Consider the following 22296-nt stretch of genomic DNA (forward strand, 5'->3'; position numbering starts at 1 on the left):
ATCGACGAGAACGCGATCGTTCGACTTTGAATACGGATCAAGAATTTTTTTTCCGGGACAGCAGATTAAGGAATCCCTGTAAACACGTGAACAATTTCGAAATGGGCGTTAACGCGTCGATAGCGGCTCATATTGCTCGCGAAATGAATATTTGGCCCGAAACAAATCGCTCGTGATGAACCTCGGGCGGAACACGAGTCCGTAGTATTTTTATGAAAGCGTTTATATCGATCTGTATATTCCTAGCAAATATCACTCGACGCTATAAAAAGCCTGTTCTGGAAAATAACGTGATTGATGGAGATTCAAGGAATCGCCTGTAAATTTCGTTGGGAGCAAATTTCAAGCAAAAACGAGGAGGAATTATGTTAGTCATTTCAAACGTTTTTTTTTTCTTATTTTCTCGTAGATCCCGGAGAACATTCGGGATAACGTTTCTATTAGCAATCCTTTCGATGCACGGAACTAGAGGTCTGCACGGCATCGCCAAGCAACGAGGCGGATTGCGTCACTGGATGGAAAATGGAAAACGCGGCGGTCTCGTTCCTTCGGTGCGAAAGGCACGCCGGGCCGATAGAAGGCAATCTCTTTATGACGCTTTTGATCGGGTCGAAGAGAGGCCGCTGTTGCTTTAGTACAAATTTATTCCACGACAGGTAATACATTGGAATTAGACATTACCACATGCTCGCGTAAAAGTATCACAAAAAGATATATTACAAAGAAATTTACACGCTACACGGGCAACAACAATGTCGACGAGTAACAACGAAGCAAGGTTAATTTTTCGCCTCTCATGGTCGAGAAACATCGAAATTGATACACTTCCGAACCTTTTAGGCTTTTTCTTATTTAGCTCCGAGTTTCGTGGTTATTTACTTTGCTCTCGGTTGTGTCTTCGAGTCTCCGTCGAATTTCAACGCGGTGATTATCGGACTCCCGATCGAGTTTTACTATGCAGTGTTCCAGGGACAATGAAGATGCAGATAGTCAGTTTAACGAAATAGGTGAGATTCGATCTTTATTGATTATTTCATACCTCCGGTTCTTCGATCCTTATATCGTACGGTTATAAAAAGATCGTAGCTCGCAAGATTCTGCTTACCTAAGCGCTTAAAGTACCGTTCGCCGCGGGATCAGTTTTATTGTTTGCCATTGTTTGCGTCGACGATGCTTCCGCGCGGAACAAGGGTCCCTCCCGTGGAAACTCGGAGTATCGATTGTTCGACATGCTGGCTTCTTGTAAATTTTATTTAGGAACTTTCGACTAGTAACTGCGCGACACAGCTCGCAGCTTTCGAGAAAAGGAACGGCCACCGTCAGCCCGCGATTGCATTTTCGCATCGACCACCTAAAGAACACGACGATGCTTGATAATACATCTTTCGACTGTTGCTGATACAAGAAAAAACGACGATTCTTACTTATTTATAATACTGACATCGAACATTCCCGGGAATTTAAGTGTCTACGAAGATGTAAAAAGATCTACTCGACGAAAAGAATAGTATAAAAATATTTTATCGGGGCCCTCTTGTAAGCGCATAAATTCTGACAGGAAGTCGCCGTTCATTTTCCCTGAAAGTTCGACCCGTCGATATTTTTTTACCATCTTATATTCCCGTTTCGCAGATCTTTGTACGCAGACGCCGTTATAACACCGTGACTCTGACTATAACTGTCAAGAAAACGCGAGTTGTTCATCGGCGAGGTCCATTTTGTCTCATCGGAGTGTTTCGACTGCGCCCTTATGGCGCAGCTGCGATTTGGAGCGGAGGTCTTTGATCGATGAGCGCCGTTAGTGAGACAGTCTGCCGGCTGTGATTTGTCAACATTGTTCCGCAGGATCATGCGATGATCGGGCAGGGAACGGCCGCTTTTCGTCCGGCAAGGAAGTGGCTTTTGTTCCTCGATTCGCGCCGGCATCGTTTGATTCAAATAATTCCGGATAGCCTGATTCTTCGTAGTTGATGGACGCGAGGCGTACACCGATTCAGCGCTGTTCGCTTTGCAGCCGGTGGTGTTTTTGGCGTTGTTGTTGCTGCTAGATCTGAGATAGTAACTGACAGTACTGTCCGGAGTCTTCACAAAATACTTCGCCTGTAGACTTTGGGGACTGTCGTGCGTAGACGCGATCTTCTGACGATCCTTCTCGCGCCAGTTCGTGTCCGACGTGAACCGAGCAGGTGCGCAGTCCTGCTTGCAGTTCTTTCGTGTCTTCGTCCGACCTGCCTGCGCTATCTGACCCGATGTTCCATCAGGGGACCACTGAAATCGTAAGTTTCCTCTGTTGGTGGTTGAAGAAAGAAAATCGCAATACCGAAGTGGATAAATATAGAAGAGAAGAAAGCACGATGCTCTGAGTGCGAGAAGCGTGAACTGTTTGGTCGTACGAATGGTTACAGTACCTAAAGGATTCCCACGTGACAAGTAGCCTGTAATGATAGAATCGTCCGTGTTACTCCTATGCGAAGAGCACGACGAATTTTTAAGTACCGTGCAGATCGGAGAAACAAAGAGAGATTATTCGATTAGCGACCTTACCATCGGCACTTGGTCGGACTGTATAGATCGCTGGGATTTGGATAACTGCCGGTGTTGTTGGTTAATGTACAGGCAACTCTTAGTTCCGCTGGGTGTGAAGTTGTTTACGTTTCCGTTCATTAAATTATACGTGTACTGCGTGGCCACGCTTTTGGCTGCCAGATGTTAAGAATGTTGTCAGCGTATACAGTAATTGCATAAATATCCGGCAATGTTAAGATAATTACCAGTCGGCCGTAGATTCTTGACGGTCGAGTTTTGCGTTTGAGGTTCCATTGAGGTGCTTATAGTTCTTGTCTTCGTAATTCTCTCACCGCTATCAATTTGTTGCTGTCGTGTAGTTTTCCTGCTCGCTAGCTGATCACGTGCTGCAAGGAGAGAAAGAACTTTTAACTATTTAATCGATCGATTTTTTAAACAAATCAATGCCAGCTTTACCTTCGCAACAGGAAGGCTCGTAGACGTCGTTTTTATTTTTATCCTTGCGTAAATCTTGGTACGAATGCGCATGATTCTTGCCAACAGTCCCGTCACCTTGACCGATGACAGGACTAGAACGATTAGCAGTAGTTTCCTTCCTGATGTGTTCTGAAAGTCGTCTGATTCTGGACTTGGACCTGTCGACGATATATTCCTCTTTCCATTTCGGGTGGAGTTAACTATTGGTTCGGTCAGCAAATTTACTCACATGTTTTTATGCTTACGATGCTTCTCGTCCATCATCGAGTAAAGCTTATTTCTGTACTCATCAACGGAGAGTTGTACATCGTCTCTGAGCAGCAACACCACGCTCGATCCTCGTTCCGGTTCGTTGTTCCGTCTATGAAAACTATAAACCAAACGATATGTCATCGGAAACACGAACGATGTATATTATTTTATTTAAAATTTTCTTAACGACTCTCATCGATGTTCTTTATACACTAATGTAAGAAGTTCTACTTTATCTGGTCAACCCGCTAATTTTAGAAAGTTTATTGAACGCAACCAGCAGCAGAATTAGGAGATTCCGCCATATTTTTAGGGAAATAATTTTTAGAATTTTCTGCACGCAGCCTAACCCTGCTATTTTTAGCACCATTTCGTTTGTTTGGCGTTTTTTGCGTTAGTCGTTTTTATCTTGTTCAAAATGCTATCGAATTTAAGAATGTTATTAAAAAATTGTTACTTGTCTTCCACTTTTTAGAATTAATATTTCAAATATATGGATAAGGACAGGGTTAACTGGACTAACAATATAAAAGGTACACGCACTCAGCTACGTAGGGGTGTTCCAAAGCCTCCACAGCGGTTAATCTGCGATTGGGGTTGAACACTATTAGATTGCTGATAAGGTTCAATGCCTTTCCAGACACGTCGGGCAATAGATCCCTCAATGATCGCCTCGGCCCGCTCGGTGTTTTCTCTAGCAAATTCGTGCCGTAACCGACGCAGACTGACATCAAATCTGGAAGAAAAAAGTCGCCGAGGAGGATCGAACGATTGATGTCTTCCTTTTGTGTCCTCGGACGTATCACTGCGGGGAATTACCTTCCTTGCTGGGCGTTGGGAGAGTGGCCATTATTCTTTCAACCTGGTTGATTGTCGATGAACCAGGGAACAGCGGCTTCCCCAGGAGCATTTCACCAAGAATACATCCTAAGGACCACATGTCGATACCCTTGGTGTACCTAAACGTCGCCAGTGGCCAGACTATTATCAAACTCTGTTTGAAATCCAACCATATTCGAAAAACGACAGGAATACCTTTTAGACGCGACAAGTATTTCCGGCGCTCGGTACCAGCGGGTCGCGACGTAATCCGTAAGGATTGGATCGCTGCCATTTTCGCCGTCACCTTCGCCGATCTGAGTGACCGATCGCGCTAAACCAAAGTCGGCGATTTTACAGTGACACTGCGAGTTCAGTAGAACGTTCGACGGCTGAAGGATTCATGATAAAACAAGATCGTCACCAAGAAGTTGTAATTCTTAGCTGGGAAAAGAAGAAGAAGGAGACTTGAGTTTACCTTGAGATCCCTATGTATCACGTTCCCCGAATGTATGTACTTGATCGCCCTAAATAGCTGATACATGATGAAGACCTTGTGGATGTCCTTGAGGAGATTGCCCTTTTTGATGACGTTGTGGAGATCGATTTCTGGGGAAACGGGCCGAAACGTGTTTCAGGCCAAATGTCTGAGAATCGCCGCGGCACGTGACCTTCGTGAACTCTCCTTTGAACCGGGTAAAACTCACCCATAAACTCGAACACGAGATATATATCCCGGTCGTTGTCCGCCTTGTGCAGACCGATCAGTCGTATGATGTTCTCGTGATTGGCGAACGACAGTAGGAACATTATCTCGCGGAACGTGCGCTGCGCGTCCGTCTGGTTCTGGAAAGCGTCGAAGATCTTCTTCACCGCGACCGTCTCCTTCGTTTTTCTGTCAATCGCCTTCCAAACTATACCATAGGCCTGTCGAGCAAGTGGTGTGTCAATGACTCGATAAATCGAAATTTATGTTCCGCACGGTACCGTCGTTACGCGAAACCGGGCGACGGCAATTACAGTTGTTGCTTCCGGTATTCGTTGTCACGATTTAACTGCTCAAGTATCGATTGGTTCTAGTTACACTTTTCCGCGATGTAGGTACCACGACAACTGTTATTGATAATCGTGTCTATATACTTCTGCAATTTTCTAGAATAGATGTTTTATCGTATCAACCAACGCTTGCAGAAGATCGTGATTCGTTTGAAAGCATTTTTCATGTTGCTCTATTCACGCACGATTATTCCAATGTAAAATGTACTAATTTATGTGTATGAATACGTAATTATAATTGTATGTACATAATGGACTTTGCGAAAAATAAAATTTAAATAAAATATGAAAAGATAAAAATAAATAAAATTTAAATGAAGTAAAAGATTCATCTCTAAAAATGCGTAGGTTTAATAGAAAATTATAAGGACTTGTAGATGTTAGAAACACTGTGTATTAAAATATAAACATAAAAATGGTATATATACACACTTGTACATATATTGTTGTTTCATATTTTTATAAATCCTGATTGTTCAATAATCACGATGAAATGACATTTATAGGGACAACATAAGGAATTACGAGGACTTACGAGAAATGTTTAATTGTGGAGTTAGTTAAAAAAATAATAGAATTATAAGTAACGACGAAAAGAAAAAAAATAATGAAAGGGAATAATTACCCCCTTGCCGAGACGTCGAATTATGTCATAATGTTTGCTGACGTGTGCGTCGATTTCCGGAATCTTTTCGGTGGTATTTTTCCCCGACATCGTGACGAGACCTTGAACAGGGTCGAGCTTTGCTAACCAGAAGGTCTTGGACACTTCAAAGATTATGGACGTACGAAAATTTTCAGACGGAAATGACGTTCACGACCCGTAACACATTCACATCTTTACACATCAGGAAGGAAGCTCCACTCGGACAGACTTTTCATTCAGCCTTTGACACATCAATGCGGCTATGTTTATAGAATTCATATTAGTCGCCATGACGACTATGTTCAATGCTACTCACGGTTACCAACGACATCGCGTGACGGTCTAACCGCGGTCAGAATCCATGAACCCTTATAGACAATGTTACGTGTCTGGAAAGTTGGTTCTTTGGACAGGATGTACTTTTCCAGTTTTCTATTTTACAATTTTATATGAGAATAATGCATAAGTACATCCTGAAACTAGATGTTGGATATTGTACTATAGAGAAGCTTCATATTTAGGATTTATGCTGGTATAAAAATGAGGAATGAAGTAATTAAAACATACTAACATTTACGTACAAGAACGTATATTTCTTTCTTTTAAGTTTCGTATAAACTGTGGCCAACGTGACGATACTCGTTCGACATTTACATGCTTGACAATTATGTTCACAAAATATTGCAGTGTGTTCTTGGATCAATCAAATCGCGGATTTTACATAGGTTAACAATATTTCTACAGTTTCTACGGTTGACTACGGTGCAGGGACACGTAAACTTAAAAACAAAATATATATGAAATATTAATAGTTCCTCGAGCACTACATATTGAAATGCATTCTGGTCCCGAAGGCGGTTACATATATTCTACAATATAACGCGTCTAATAAAGTGCACGAATTACAAAAAATAGAGATAACGGCGTGCTATCAGTATAATATTTTAATAATGGTATCTTCGAGAATGATAATCATCCGATAAAACGGAGTTAATCATTCGTCTAAATGCAGATACTGGAATTGCGCGACTCTGCAATAAAAAATAAATTCTTTTCTCTCTTGATAACAGTAATAAACTCTCGCGAGGTATTTTGTTTCGCGTTACATAAAACCACAGCTTCTTGGGAAACAGATCATATGTTTGCGTTAGAAAATTGTGTACATACAGCTGATCATTGTATCCCAAAGAAATGTTTTAACTACATACACACATGTGTATTTATTCTTCTTTCTTCATCTTTTTTTGTTCTTTTTTTTCATTTAATTGTATATGGGCCACTGTTTTCAGTTACTGCCCTCCTGATCAATAATACACGTGTTGTTCACTTCCTGGGTTGTTGAATAATGATGGGGCGCGAACAGTGAGCAGGACGTGCATCATGAGTTGGTATAGGCTTTTCATGGAAGACTTGAACAGCTTCTGGAGGAAAGTCTGCATTTCCTTTTGCAGGAAATCCGCTGATCATAACAGTTTTAGGTGGACTGAAATATAATTAAAATTTATAATCTGTATTAAATGAGAGTAAAAAGAAACAATATTATCTTATTATCGTTAATAATCTGATTTTCATTGCAATGTAACGAGTTTTTATTAAAAAAAAGTCTATTTTGATGGTACCATATTGTTTCATAAATGTACGTAATACGAATAATGACGTTATCGTAAGTATGGCAGATGTAGTGAATCAGACTACACACATACACGCCATTGACTACAAAAAAAAAACTACTGTCCTGGGGGTCAATTCGAATTTTTATCACATTTCAGTGTTCATTATTCAATCCAATAAGCAATATGTTTATTTATATGTTAATTGCAAGCTTTTTATTGCTTTTGGGTTGAGCCGCATATTTATCTTTATCGTATACATCAGGTACATGCACTTACCTACTCGATGGTTTACTTTCATCTGCATCCTTGATCGGCTTTATTTCACGATCCTCTTTCGGTGATTTATGTTGGGTAATTCTCATTCCACCTGCTTTTACTGTAGCAGAAAAATAAAAGAATATATATATTTTATAATAAAGAAGTTTAACGATTAGTTGGCCTTGAAATTTCCAGCAGGTGTAGAGCGACGTCATTGCATGAATCGTGTAAACATATTTAACCTTTTTCTTTTCTTGTAAAGAAAATTACGATTTAATTTGTTACCTGCAGGAGGGTGTCCACCCTTGAGTTTGCATTCGTCAGGACTCGACATTTGTACACCAATTAATAGGTGAAAATAAGAATACACTTGCGTTGCTCTAAGGAACAATACGTTTCGCTTGTTGCACTGCGACACCAATCACTGATTCGATGGCGGCCGGCGCTGTAATATGTACCCGTAGTGATGATAGCAGTGGGGAGGCATTTAAGCACGTTTCTTTCGCTTTATCTTTTCTATAGTGTAAATTTCTCAATATTGTGCAATATTTAATTTTGTATTTTTGTATACGTTTAAAACGTAACGTAAAAAATATCATTGATAACGATCGAAGTGTTCATTCTAAGGAATTAAAAAGGGATTGTTAACGAATGTACAAACATAAAAACATTAAACATTTTTATTTTTAGAAATTAATTTTATTAAAGAAACATTTATCAGAATATAATAATTCGAAATTTCTATTCAGTAGCTTTCTTTTGTTTTTCTTCTTGGTACATGTAGTGAAGATCTTTGCAGTCTTCATCAGAAATGTGAACCCAGCCTGTTGATTTCATGTGATAGACTGCAAAAAAAAATTTGTCTTACTATGTATCATATTTGTATTTTAGTATTATCAATACATACCTCGTACAATACCACCAGAGTAAGCATCTCTGTGAGTGGCATGATAAATGGACCTTCTGCCAAGATCATAAGCTTCTTCGTCAGATAGATCCCAGTGGTATCCAGTATCAAGTGTACCAAATGCATAGATTGATCCAGATCCTACACTGAAAACCTTTCCTGGAGTACGAGTACCTTCTGAATCAACATAATATAGGCCAGGTCCTCTTTTGTCCCAACCAGCCAGCATCATACCTAAGAATAAAGGCATTGTTAACTATCTATGAAGCATAAAATATTGTTAATTTTAAAAGACAAACTTACCCATACTTAAACCCATTCCTTTATAATTATATACCATATTAGACAGAAGCTTACTAGCAGCTGCAATAGAAATACGTTCTCTGTTTCTTAATTCGTACATACGACATTCCTTTGCTAATACACGGTCCCAATAAACACAATCAGCAGCACCACCAGCCAATGTTCCAAGAAGATAATTATTAATCTCTACTATCTTCTTCATGCTGGATGAACCTAAAAGAAGAGGTTTCGTAGAATATTTTCATAAATTTTAAATGTTTATATATATTTTTATTATATACCAATGAACTGTCCTCCTGTTGCACGGGAATCAACAGCAAGAATAATGCCACCTTTATATTGGAAACCCAATGTAGTAGTTCCATGATCAAACTTAATTTTTAGATGTTTCCCAGTTTCATCAGTTCCTTCTGCAAGGCGGGCTAATTTTTCAGCTGGCTATACATAAAGTACAGTACTTAAGAATTGATTCAAATTCTGCATGTCAACTTCTAACCTTTATGTACAGTTTTAAATTCTATTGATTTATATATTCGAAAAGAGATTTCTAATTTGTAAAGAAATTTTATAAATTACAAAATTATTCTAACATATATTTAAAAATATATAGTATAGTATGTTATTTACAAGCAATAACCACATGATGGTGCAAATTTAAATGTAGTTACGGAAGAAATGTAAAATTAATGTTTTGGTTAATCAACTTACATTTATGTATGGTGGTACAGCTAGCTGTGCATTGTTAATAAAATTCCTGGTACAAGCTTCGATTTCCCCCGAAAAGAAATTTCCTTCACGTTTTGTATTAAAATCAACATAAGAATTGAGACCGCAAACTTCAGCGAGCGCCATTTTTGTAATAATCTCTACTACCGAATGCTTGTCATCTTGTTAATTCAGTATGTTCGTGATAGTGGGCGCATTCGGCGTTATATTGAAATAATGTTTTTCAAGCCATTACCAGAGGGCTGATTTTCTCGCAAGTAGTTATAGTGATCAATCTATTGCTGAATATGGCGGACACTTTTCAAATCCCTAAAATACAACTTGTTTTATAGGTCATTCTAGGCTGTATTTCTGAAAATTTTACAAATCTGATAGGGATAAAGCTTTGTACACAGATCCCTTAAGAGTAAATTTTGTAAACAAATCTTTTGTTATTTTAGTTTCACTTTCTATAATTTCGGAAAGTTTTATGTTACGATTAGACTATTATTTTATCTGCAACTTTATTTTATATTGGGAAAATGTCTACGAGAATAATTTCTAACAATATCGAAGATAAAATTTAAAATTTTAGGAAGAATTCTATCTTATCTTTCGTTGTTGGTATAAGTTTAAACTTTTTTATCGACCGTTGATGATATATCAATGGACATTTTCAGAATTCGTTGCAGATGCTACCGTTTGATGGTGCGAGATGTGCATTAATATCATAGGGAGCTGATTCGAAACAGAAATCTCACTACTTTTTGAGAAAATAATGAGTCACACCATGGGAACATAATAAATGAAACTTTTAAAAATATTTGTAAGACATTTTATTTATAAACCCATTTAACATTAAACCTTAGCAAATCGACATTTTCTTGTATTATAATGACTACATATTTTAACAATCTATGATATTATTTCCTTCTAATGTTACAAATATTACGTATATGAATATAATTTTAATATTTCAATAAATATTGTACATTGTATTATGAAATATTGAAATATTGGAATACTGAAATAGTAAAATATTGAAAAACTAATATATTGAAATGCTGAAATATTGAAATATTGATACACTGAAATTTATCGTGGACATGATTTTGATGTTAATTTCAGAATAAAAAATTAAAAATAATTTCTTTCAGTTTCATTCCATGAATGTTAAGAACATTAGAGTCGCACATATCTCGCACACTTCATAAAATATACAATTTAGTCGCAGCAGTCACTTTAACTTTCAGTAATACCATCAACATCCCACCGCCTACTTAATAGAACCATAAAATTTCTCTAAAAGTTTAACCCCTTCATTTCAGGAATTACAATGTTTCCTCGATAAAAGATCACTGCCAGTAGAGACCACAGTGTATTTTATACTCCTCTGTATCGCGTACCCATTCAGCCTGTAATACATAATACATATTCATTCGAAAGTTATCTATCCCGCGACGTTTACAACAATTTTAAATCTTGCCGAACTGTTTATTATTGTGGTGTCTGATTGTTGGTATCAATGGCGATAAAAGGACACAAGCGCGGAGGAACAGAGGAGAGAAAGAAAGTTCGGTACTTTTGGCCTCTCTGTACGCTGGTCCAAACCTAGTTGACGTATCGTTCCACGTGGAGGCGTACTCCACGGTCCATGTATCGCGTGATTTATAGTGGTAAGATAATCAAAAGCGAGGGCCCGTCACATTTTGATACCGGCGTGGAGCAGAAAACACGATCTCGGTGTTTCGGAGCAAGGCATTGCTTGAATATCACCATCGCGCATTGTTTTGCTTCTTGCGGGGTCATCAATATGACGTAGTAGCTGTGAAGAAAGGGTCACGTGTAAGGGGGTAAGGCACTATACGGTGCGCGGCGATTGGTCGGTCCCGGGATCGCACCACCCATAAGACGCGCGACGTTATCCCGAAATAACGATAATAATAATTGCATATTTTCTTTCGCGATCCTCTTCGTAAAGCGGTCGATGTTTGCCCGCCACGGAACACCGATAACGATAACATTTCTTCGCTCCTCTCTAGCACCCGTTATCGTCATTGAACGATCCCTTTTCCGAACGGCGAACGCATCAGGAGACCGAGCGTGTATAGCCTCCGGATGCTTTCCACAGGTTACGTCTCGTTACGAAATCGTAATAACTTCTGTACTCGTCAGGAAATTTTTTAAGTACAGTGATATGTTCATTTATCTGAATCTATTGAAATACCTAGTTTTTATCCACATAGTTGGGGCTCGTGTTTGGATCACCTTTTTAGGTGTTCAGATAATAAAAGCTCGGTAGAAGTTCAAAGAATTGAACATGAAATAGTGATCAAATAAGTAAACTTCTGTAGTTAAACAAGAACAAGATTAGATGGAAACTTTATCTTTTTATCTGCTGTACAGTATTCAAGGAAGGTGACCAGAAGTTAAGTCAGTAAGAAATTGCAGTAAAAGGTTTAATAACTCAAATAGTAATCTATCAATTCTTGACGTCAGAAAGTAGGCGATAGTCGTGGGAAAGTGCGATTAAATTTTTTCCTTTTAATGATTAAGCTTGAGCTTTTCTCACAGCATAAACTGAATATCAGTATCCGGGTCTACTGACACGGTAACCCAAAATGATTGTTGCAATGTTACGTCAGGTCCGATTATCATCTCGTTTCATTCTCCTTTCCTTTTTTCGTTTATTGTCGTGGTTCGACGTGAGTAGTCGGGTGATGACATTACGAGTACTAGTACGAGCGGTATCTCCGATAAGAGGCGATACTGATCTCGCATTATACACGAGATGCCATCGAATTCTGATCGGATCTTTGTTCTGCAATGCATGCATAATTCAGGCCGATCTCTATGGTCTTCATGGATCCGTTGGGACCGGGTGCTGGTAGTTTCTTCCTTTTCTTTTTCCTTCAAACTGAGTTGACACGACACGACGTCGTTATCAGAATTAACTGGAAGACGCCGCAGTTTAAGTACCGAAGTATCTACCAAACGGAATTTCGAAAACCTCTTTTCTATGACTTCAATAATGACTGAATCTAATTATGAGTTAAGGTCAAATGGGTTCACTAAATGTTTTACGAGAATGATAGCCTCAAGGCTTCTCGTTTAAGATGATAAATACGTAAAAGATCATTGGCAACGAAGTTAAAAATTATTGATATCTAGAAAAGAAGATTTCAATTCCCCTTTTTCTCATAACAATGATATATGAACAAGTTTCTACGTATTTCTCGTTGAAATACTCTCATCGAAATAAAAATTCTCATAGATTAACGGAAGAACTCCGAAAGAGTTTGATTTTCAGAGGAAACCCTTTCCTTGGAAAACGATGTATCAAGTTTGAAGCTATCGCAGCATCCCTAAAGACCGTCTGCTTTACAAGACCACCGGATAAAGCGTTTTGATAACGTGCGAGCGCATTCGACGCTCGAACAGAAGCCGGTCGTTTTATCGGGTTTTAAGGGTCGGCGGGGTCGATGGTGCGACGCGAGATTCGATAAGTTAAAATCGTTCTCGTATTCCTAACATTCCTCCTACGTCTTTCAGCGCAAGAGTCCCCGATCACGGTTTTCCTCAATGCTTCCTCGATCTTGCCGCCTTTTGATTCCAACGTCCCTCCGATTCAATGACCGTCAGAATCGTTTTCGCTCGTTTCGCGCGTGACGCGTTATTCAGTGAAATCGTGGACGTTGATTCGACGCAAGGGAGCGATAATACTCGACTCGGAAGCACAATATCGCAACGAACAAACAAAATAACCGATCGTGTTGATTCACTCTCGCGAACTTCGACACGAACAAACATGTTTTCTCGCGTGTGTGTTGTCGTAAATTTCTGGTCCTCCGATATCGATTCGTATGTCACCGTGGATTTTTTTGTCGTTGGTGACACGGCCAAGTACGATGTATAGTAATTTTCGTTGAACGTAGACGCGATTAAAATGAAATTACATAGTATGTTGTTGTTTTTGGGGGTTCATCGAGTAGCTTCGTACACGTGTTCCAACCTGTCGCGATTAAAGATGCTTTTTCATGTGCCGTTGAGTCTCGACCGGTCGATGATTCACGATCGTTGTATGAAAAGATGATGATCCCGGTTCACGTTCGTCGTCGTTGTTGTCGTTGTTGTCGTTGCCACCGTCGTCGTCGTCGTTGTCGTCGTCGTCGTCGTCGCCGTCGTCGCCGTCGTTGGAGTTCAATGTTCAATCTGCGCAAGGACGCGAGCTTTGTCTCTGCCTCTAACACGCACGGAAAAGCTGAAGTGGTTCTCTTATCAGAACCGAACGAGGCGACGAATAAAAAACGAAAAGAAAATAAAAAAGAAGAAATCGGGTCCTTGGCTGTTGGCACTTACACGTGCCACGAGTATTGCGTTTCGCGTTTTCTTTGTAGCATGAAATTTATTAACATTCCCACAGAAAGTCTAAAATTAAACCGCGGTATCTTTGGCGCCGGGATAATCTCCTCGGAATTGACTGTGCTATCTGAGATTATTCCCAAAAAAGATGTGCTCGGACAACCATCGGTTTGATGTATCACGCGAGGTCCGCTCGTTTGCAAATTATCGGACATTTCTTATACAACCGCGTGTATTCTGAATCTATTCTTTGTGAACGAAAGTGCTGTCGACAGTATCGCTTGTGCTCACTATTATGGAATGAATAAATTAAATGTCGTTTCTTGTACTCCGGATGCTCGAAGCATTCTATTTTTCTCAAGTTGTGTGCTACTTTTTTCCTTTCTTGCGGCTATTTCATTCCTTCGTCTATTTCAGTGCGTACATAGTATTCTTAACCGAGTGTTGAACGTTCCTACAGATTTTCTTCTAATTAATAAAAGTTTAGTATTAAAGTCGATCCTAACTGAAGAGTTAACTTGATTTATAATTCAGGTGCAATGCAGGTTTTAGGAGTACGTGCCTAAGAAACTGTAAATGACAAACAATAGAAACCATTCGAAAAAAATCTTTGGAAGTTCCTGAATCTAATACAACTTTAAATAATTAAAGAAATAATGTACTTTTTTACAGCATAGTAAACAAGAAATTAATTCACGTAAAATATGGGGAAGTTCTTCCAGAGATTGTTCTTCATCCCTTGCTTTCTTTTTCACATTACTGTAATATCTTTTTCTTTTTTGATCTTGTTTATTTTGTTTAGTTCTTAAGATATTCAACTTGCGAATTCCTAATTCGAAGAGCAACATAAGACACCACAGGATTAGCTTAGGTCTATGAAATAAAAAAGAGTGAGGTTGATTTCCATCAATTTACTTTACTATTGAATCAGAATTTATTTTGGACGAAAATGTCAAATTACCACTTCACTTGACAATATTGTCTTTATCGTTTACATCCTCCAAAGTTCATTCCTCAACACCACAAACATAAAATTCAATTACAACTACTTGTCCAAATGTTCAACGATGTACCAAACAATCTCATTCGTTCATATGTTCGCAGCTTCCCAAGAAACTGTACCTTTAGAATTTCATGCATAATTTATAAGGTATACGGTGCAAGGTATAGTGTATAAAGTATAATGTATAAGGTATAATGTGCATGGTGTAATGCGCAAAGTACAATGTATAATGTATGCGATGAATATACCTAATGTATGGATGCAGCGAGTCTCATCTGAGATTCTAAGCGTTTAGCAAAAGAAAACAACGGAAAAACCGAAACTCTGGAGTTAGAAAACGTTCAAGCTAAATGTTTCCTAATTTTCGATGTTTGTTTCTTCTCGAAGATCCGTCTGTTGAATCGTTAGGCAGGAGGAACGCGCATCGGAGGTTGCAATTATGATTGTTGCATCAAACAGGGAAAACGTTGCCTCGCGAGCTACCCCTCGACTGCGGGCGTTGCGTCTGATAATACGTTTGTTCGTTTCGTGGTTCACACCGTCGCGCGTACAAGTCCGGCGGCGGAGGCATAATTTTACGTTGGTCGGCATACGCACTTATTCCGCTCGAGTGACGATTCGACTCGGTAATGATCGTGCGGCGGTAATTACGCAACGGGGGTAGAACTCGCCGCGATCGTTGAGTAAGAGACGAGGTGAAGGTGAGCAGTTAGCAGCGAGAGTAAGTAGCGCCCGCCGCGGTATAAACTGCAGCTGATTCCTGCTACCGTGGGTGGAAAACAGGAGGCAAGGACCAACGACCGCGGTTTTATCGCTGCTTCATCTGATCGATGACTTTTTAATCTGTTAACTATGGGATTTAGTTTGAAAGATTTCTCGTTCTGCGCGCAATAAAATAAAAAAATGAAGTGTGTACTCGTCAAACGAACGATGAATGCACTTAGAGTATATTTTACTGAAAACTAAAGCAAAACAAAGAAAAATTTCATGTTTATCTGGAAAAGTAAATAATTCATCGTTGAAAGACTTAGTATTATTTCAAGCTGTAAGATGACGTGTATACTCGTCAAATGCAATTAACTGGTTAATATATACAGAAACAGCAAACGTTATTTTCGAACGCTTTTCTATTTTTTAATTAAAAACTAATAATACATATTTTAAGTTGTGCTACTTTGTTTCAAATAAATAGAATATATATTCCTACCGCAATCAGTCAAATAATTGGCTACAAAATAAAGGTGGTAAGTTAGATGATATATTTGTCTTAGTGGAAATTGAAAAAACAAGAAATATAAAAATTTAAAAATTGATTAATAAGATAATGTAGGAATCGATATAAATTTATTGATATAAAGTTATATGGACGAGAAAAGACGCAGAATTTAAAATCTAATTTTAAAACCCGCCATTTAACCGAATCGTGATATGGTTGGTGTTAACTTCTTTTCGGGAAAGATTAGTAAAATGTAATTTATTAATTGAGATCTAATAAAAATGTTGTAAACTGTAACGTTCAACGGTAATGAAGTAAACAGAAACGAATCAAATTTTTCTATTAGATGGATATTTTTTGATTCATTTGTTTCTATTCTTTTTTAATTAAACTTTTTTATTAAGCTTTTGTAATACTTTAGGGTACTGTTGATGAGAATGAATTGATGTTGTAAATATCTGTACGTATAAATAGTTACATTAGATAGTTGTGAATATCATCAGCTTCTAACTTTTGAATTGTAAATTAAGTTTCTCATTGGAAAAATATATAAATCATTGACGTTGATAACCTTAGCTGTTATGCAGTTCAAAACTCGCGAATAGAAAAGATGATGAAACAAATAACTCAAAATGATAGCTAAGTAATTTTATATTTTTCATTCTGAAGTATTAATGTTCGAAAGAAAAGAATATTCTTATGGCTCAAGAATAATTCTTGATTCTAAGGGTTTGTTGATTGAATAAGAGTCAAGCTGAAGACTCTTCTGTTCCAGTAGCCATAAGCTGCTACTTTCTACTTTGCTAATGAAACAACGTGTACACTGAATCATTCGATATGTAACGTTTGCGTGGTCAACTGTAGGAGCTGATGCAATATTCATGCAAAGTTAGCGTCCTCCGTAGTACGTCTTCTGAATATTTCCAAATAAAGATACCCTGTACTTCTGTTATTAATCTAGAACTATAATTTTGCAGAGCATTAAAAAAAAATAGTTGAGAAGTTAACCTACCTCAGAATTTTTCTTGTGCAAATATTTAAATTATGAAGGCGTTTTTGCGAAAGATTTTCAAGTAAAGTGTATCTATGTATATAGATACAGAACTAAGAGACTCTTCGAACCTCAAGAAACGTATTGTTCTTATTTTTATAAGAAATTGAAAATAAGCCACTTTAATTGCTCGATAGTTTTAGTGGTAAAAACAAAAGTTAACTTACAATTAGACACTTTAAGCTTGTACGCTCTGTATGTGAGTGTAACACAACAATTTTCTCCTTTGCTTACTAAAAACTATATACTTCTGTATAGAAAAATAATTCAAGTGTCCGGCTCTTGACGATCGATAGATGGTCCCGTTTTTCGAAAGAAGCTACATCAGAGAATACCTGGAGGTCCGTGTCGAAATCTCAGTTACTGCTGACTCGTCACACCGGACTCGTACACAAGCGAGCCCACTCGTTGAAACGTGTAGGTTCGAGTGGGCCTGATAAAAGTAGGTGTGCGAGTATGCACGTAGGGGGTTTTAGGAGGAAACGGCGAGAACCGTAACCTACTTTTGTACGGGAGCTCGCAAGGAGGGTAAATCGAGGAGAGAGCGGGGTGTTACTCGGAATTCGTGTGGTCATCAGTTATCGGAAAATGTTCCTTTGGTGTTCTAATTCTTTGGTTTGGCTTCTGTGCCTTTTAAAATTAACTTTATACAGGACTTTGAGTAATGACACGAAGATTGTTGAAGTCTTTTAGGGGATGAAAGAATGCAGTAATTGTTTTCTAAAGTAATATTTGGTTTTGAGAAAGTATACAGATAATGACGTGATCTACGTTAAATTTTATTCATTTTGTGTTATTATGTTTATGTTACTCCATAGTATATCTTTATAGTATAGTACATCAGAAGAGTTTGTTGGAGTGAACTATTAATCCTTTGCCTACGAATTTTTCTACAACTACACTCGTTAGAACTATTTCATTGATCAAATTTTATTAGAAGTAAAAAAGAATTCAATGCTCTTCCTATACCTACACTTGCTCCAAATATTCAAAATCGGTGATAGGCAAATAACGTTTAATTGCAACGTAAGGGAGTAGAGTGACTTTTACATTTGCTAATTCTTCTTTGAAATCTTTGTCACGAGTGCAACTCGATATTTTAAGACAAGAGTTAAGCCCTGTGAGTTTAAAAAACATGTTTGCACGTCAGTTTCCTAATTTGTTGCTTGATTTATTGGTGATTTATTACTTGATTATAAACAATTAAGAGATTACAGAGATTTAAGTGGACCAAAAAATAACTTTAAGAGTAAATGCGAACATTGATATCTCAGGAGATAGAAAGAGCAGCACCGTGTGTGTGTTTACAAAAAGAAAAATATCGAGGCAAGAAAATAATATCAGGCGGAGGATTAAAATTCATTATTTCAACTTGTGGCTATCGCTCGACCGGGAAAAGGGTTATCGGTGCTATAGGGCTATCGGGGCATTTTTGTCCATGGCTTGCGTGTGTATCGTGCAGACATACTTACGTTATAGCCTCGCACCTTATAAAGCTCGTGGATACTATGAATTATCGTTGTGTATCAATGGATTTCCTTGTCAATTTTCAAAGTAAGATATCGGTTACTAGTATTAATAATAATGAATTCACCTGTTAACTGTAGAATTTAGTATAAAAAATCTCTCATTTTGCGGGCAATAAAGTTAAAAATGAAATATGTGCTCGTCAAACGCAGGACGAATGCACCTAGGGAATATTTTAATGGAAAACCAAAGCAAAACAAAGAAGAATTACATGTTTATTTGAAAAAATAAATGATTCATCTTTGAAAGAATTAATATCATTTCCAGCTTTAAGATGACGCGTATACTCGTCAAACGCAGTTAACTGGCTCAATAGCAACCCTTTGATACATAAAAAAAGTATTTAACAGAAATATTTAGGATAAAGTATAGCAGACAATAGAAGACAAGGTACACCTAACGTTTGATTTAAGCGAAAATTCGTTCTATGTGGATTTATTTTACGCGAATGAAGATCGCGTAAAAAAGTCTGTCAGTACAAAAGAAAAAATATTGGAAATAAAAGCTAGTAAATAGAAATTTTGGAAATACACATTCAAATAGCTTACCACGAAAAATAATTAAAAATTAAAGGTGCGGAGGGCAAGGGGAATCGACCGCACGTTCCACCTTGGGCTTTTTAAGAAACGTAGCAGCCGAGTCTCCATGTCCGTCGGATTCGACAAACAAAAACTTCTAGGAAAATATATTTTGTGGATGCGTAAATTGAGATCACGTGAATCAAGGGTCAGGTGTACAGTGTAAATAAAAAAAAAAGATTACATATAAGAAACTGCAGATAAAGCAAATTAACCCATTGCCCTATGATTCCTTTCCTAATCGGGCTTCACAAATATATTTTGTTGTTCATAGTTCATTATAGAAGAAGGAAAATTCTATACATATTCTATGTCTACGTTTACTTAGAAGAATTATAATTAATAATAGGAAAAATAATATTCAATTCGGACTTGGGAGAATTAAGTGATATTTATATTTGTTAAATTTTATTTGAAATATTCACCACGAGTCTGACACGATATTGTAGGGCATGAGATTAAGATACAAAAAATGGATTAATAATATTACAAATGCACTTAATAAGAATGCAGTGGAAAGATGAATGAAATGTACTTCATTCAAATTACAACCAATCGTACTATCAATCATGTATGTATGACACAATTTTTTTTCAAACGTAATGGTTAATTAGTGTGACAAGGCACTAAGAATCACAGAACTAAATTGGCCTTTATGAAACGCAGAAGGATCGTCAGAACAACCACTTAATCAATCACGATAAGTCACAACTCTTCACTTTCTACTTGATTAAAAAAATTACCTGGATCTTAAGGGCTTTTACGGATGTCTGCCCAGCAGTGAGCGTCCTGAAAAGACAAGTAAACATTCAACAACGCCGAGACGCGCGGGGCTCACCGAGCTCGTGTTAAAATTCCGTGGTGGCCAGCGAACAGAAGAGTAATTAAACGGCGAAGTTTCATCATCGAACGACTTCGGGAAGCTGCCTCGTGCCTCTGACGTTGGAGCTCGAAGATTATACACGCGTAACGCTGAACGTGGAAAAAAATGGAAAAATGCAGGAAAGAAAACAGAGCACTGAAAACAGAAAATACAGCGCAGAACAAGGGGAAACAGTCGATGCAGAGAGAGAAGGAAGGAAAAAGGTGGTCATGGGGGCAGGAGCAACGTTCAAAGTGGAAAACAACAACAACGATCCGAGGACCCCCTGCAACGCGTATCGCGATAGAATTGCGTCAGTAGCCTAGTAATGATACGACCTTAGTGTGATCCGGGGTTATCACTGATTTTTACCCTTACGGTTCTCTTCCTCGCCTCGTCGCCTCGTTTCTTCGTCATTCCATCGCTCGTACGATAATAACTCTCCGCGGCCGATATCTTCCTCCTTCGTTCGCGCTCGTGAAGATCGCGTCGCGGACCGCTCAGGAACGATTTTGTCAGACCTTCGCCTTTGCACCCGCTTTTGGAGATTTTTCCATGACCCCGTCGTGTACCGATAAAACGTACGCCGCGGAGTTTTCTGGCTTGCAGCCTTTGAGATTGCTCCTCAGCGAAATCACGCGGAGATAATCGGACGGCTAACTCGGAAAGATTCGAGTCTTGACAACTGTGGCGCATGTTTATTTGTCGGTCCACAGTTACTCTTGATAACAAGACTGAAATAGGGCTCAGTGTTTTAATTTCAAGCGTCCTTAAGTGTTATCGTTTTCTGGGAGTAGACAATAGAGTCAAATGTTGAGGGGATATCTAATTGCTGTTGTCACGCGAAGCCGTTGTAAATGGCTATATAATAACTTCGTTACATTTTATAGTAAGCAAGTCTCTTCGTATTAAACGATCTTATAGAAACATTAAGAATGGTTTTCTTATTACTGAACATGGCCTATTCTCGATTACAGTGTCCTTCTAGAGGGACACTGAGTCCTCAAGGAAAGTGGTTCTCACATTTTCGGTCCCCTCCTCCGCGAGCCACTCAGTCGCGTTCAGCACGAAAGAATATAATTAGCAGATTTAATCTCCTATATGCTAGCTTACCCTCTGACCTCCGGAATAATTCCACTGATCAGAGCGTGCGCCAGCGTCGTCAGTAACACTCCATTCGGCGTATTCCATGTTCCACGGGCCGGCGTTGTTGTTTCTGTGGCTATCCGAACGTCCGCTAGAGACTCGATCTTCGCATCGTTTGATAGGTGAATCTCGACGCGGGTGCATCGTTGGGTGCGCCGGCTTGGCAAGGAACTATTCTTAGTTTAAGGACGCGCGGATATGACATCGGCCGCAACGCGCTTTCGCTTATCTCGTTCCTCAGCCGTCACTTGGATCCGTTCGACTATTTCCGTCCCGGCGACGGGTCCCGAAACTGACGTCTCCTGATCGCCGGAATGTTCGTCCATTCATCCGATTCATTCAGAGATAAGGGACCACAGCGCGTCGGTGCATGCGTGAACGGATAGCGATAAGGGGTTCATTGAATCGGAAGCAGAATCTTGGTGGTTTTATTGCGACCACAAGGGAAGACGAGCGATACAAACGGGATGTACCAGGAACTTCGTCGGTCACTCGGTCACTCGTGGTGCACGCGGCTGTGCACGCTAATATTAGCGTGGCAACATGGTAACCGCGCATCAAGCTTATTCCTGGCCGAGCAGCCAGCTGCTTGGCTAGCCAGAGTCAAGGTCACGGCATTACTAGCTACTTGTCGTCGGAGCAGCACTTGCGGATATCACGCGTGGACCACGAACGTGAGCTGCTCGAGTGTCGAGCCCTTTTCCGCGGGGGAAAGACGGAAGAGATACGGAACGGTGGCCTTGAGTCACGTGGATTCTTCCACGCGGGTCGGGGTTATAGGCTTCCTCATCGGACGGATTTTGGGGAAATCACATGGGGTCAGATATAAATAAACAGAGTCAAAATTACCGACGTTCTTGTGACTGCCTCTTATCTGCCGTACTTGGTTATGTTGACTTCGATTTCGGCTGGATTTCAGCTAATGCGAAGTGTTCTCTTGATATTGGCTTTTTAGAAGTGGAAGATTTCGGAAATTGGGTGATACCCGG

At 39.0% G+C, this 22296-nt stretch overlaps 4 protein-coding genes across 5 annotated transcripts in view; 1 reads left to right on the top strand and 3 right to left on the bottom strand.

Moving 5' to 3' along the window:
* LOC116431265 (QRFP-like peptide receptor) overlaps positions 1-4294 on the top strand; it is a 28512-nt gene extending 24218 nt beyond the window's left edge. Inside the window, exons 9-10 of the transcript XR_012999322.1 lie at positions 3731-3788; positions 3896-4294. The gene's annotated coding sequence lies outside the window, so the exon portion shown is untranslated. The remainder of the gene's footprint in view (positions 1-3730; positions 3789-3895) is intronic.
* On the bottom strand, positions 609-6201 carry LOC116431268 (Extracellularly regulated kinase 7). 2 transcript variants are annotated; one of them, XM_076370450.1, is made up of 12 exons: positions 5756-6201; positions 4782-5001; positions 4553-4683; positions 4291-4466; positions 4075-4214; positions 3799-3991; positions 3233-3373; positions 2983-3161; positions 2772-2912; positions 2545-2699; positions 2409-2435; positions 2120-2268 (listed from the first exon to the last, which is right to left on the bottom strand). In XM_076370450.1, the coding sequence occupies exons 1-11, from the start codon at positions 5843-5845 to the stop codon at positions 2409-2411; spliced, it is 1593 nt and encodes a 530-aa protein (XP_076226565.1). In that variant the 5' UTR covers positions 5846-6201; the 3' UTR covers positions 2120-2268. The 2 variants fall into 2 exon arrangements, with proteins under 2 accessions (XP_031842280.2, XP_076226565.1); XM_031986420.2 differs by lacking the exon at positions 2409-2435 and having other exon boundaries at positions 609-2268.
* Positions 6202-6348: 147 nt separating this feature from the next.
* Positions 6349-8102, bottom strand: LOC116431267 (death-associated protein 1). The gene is made up of 3 exons (XM_031986419.2): positions 7933-8102; positions 7666-7765; positions 6349-7259 (listed from the first exon to the last, which is right to left on the bottom strand). Exons 1-3 carry the CDS (start codon positions 7979-7981, stop codon positions 7100-7102), a joined length of 309 nt encoding a protein of 102 aa, XP_031842279.1. The 5' UTR covers positions 7982-8102; the 3' UTR covers positions 6349-7099.
* Positions 8103-8324: 222 nt separating this feature from the next.
* Positions 8325-9759, bottom strand: Prosbeta5 (Proteasome beta5 subunit). The gene is made up of 5 exons (XM_031986417.2): positions 9566-9759; positions 9139-9295; positions 8858-9070; positions 8555-8788; positions 8325-8492 (listed from the first exon to the last, which is right to left on the bottom strand). Exons 1-5 carry the CDS (start codon positions 9707-9709, stop codon positions 8389-8391), a joined length of 852 nt encoding a protein of 283 aa, XP_031842277.1. The 5' UTR covers positions 9710-9759; the 3' UTR covers positions 8325-8388.
* Positions 9760-22296: the final 12537 nt, after the last annotated feature.

Source organism: Nomia melanderi, chromosome 9, assembly GCF_051020985.1.
Source record: "Nomia melanderi isolate GNS246 chromosome 9, iyNomMela1, whole genome shotgun sequence".
Classification (NCBI taxonomy): Eukaryota; Metazoa; Arthropoda; class Insecta; order Hymenoptera; family Halictidae; genus Nomia; species Nomia melanderi.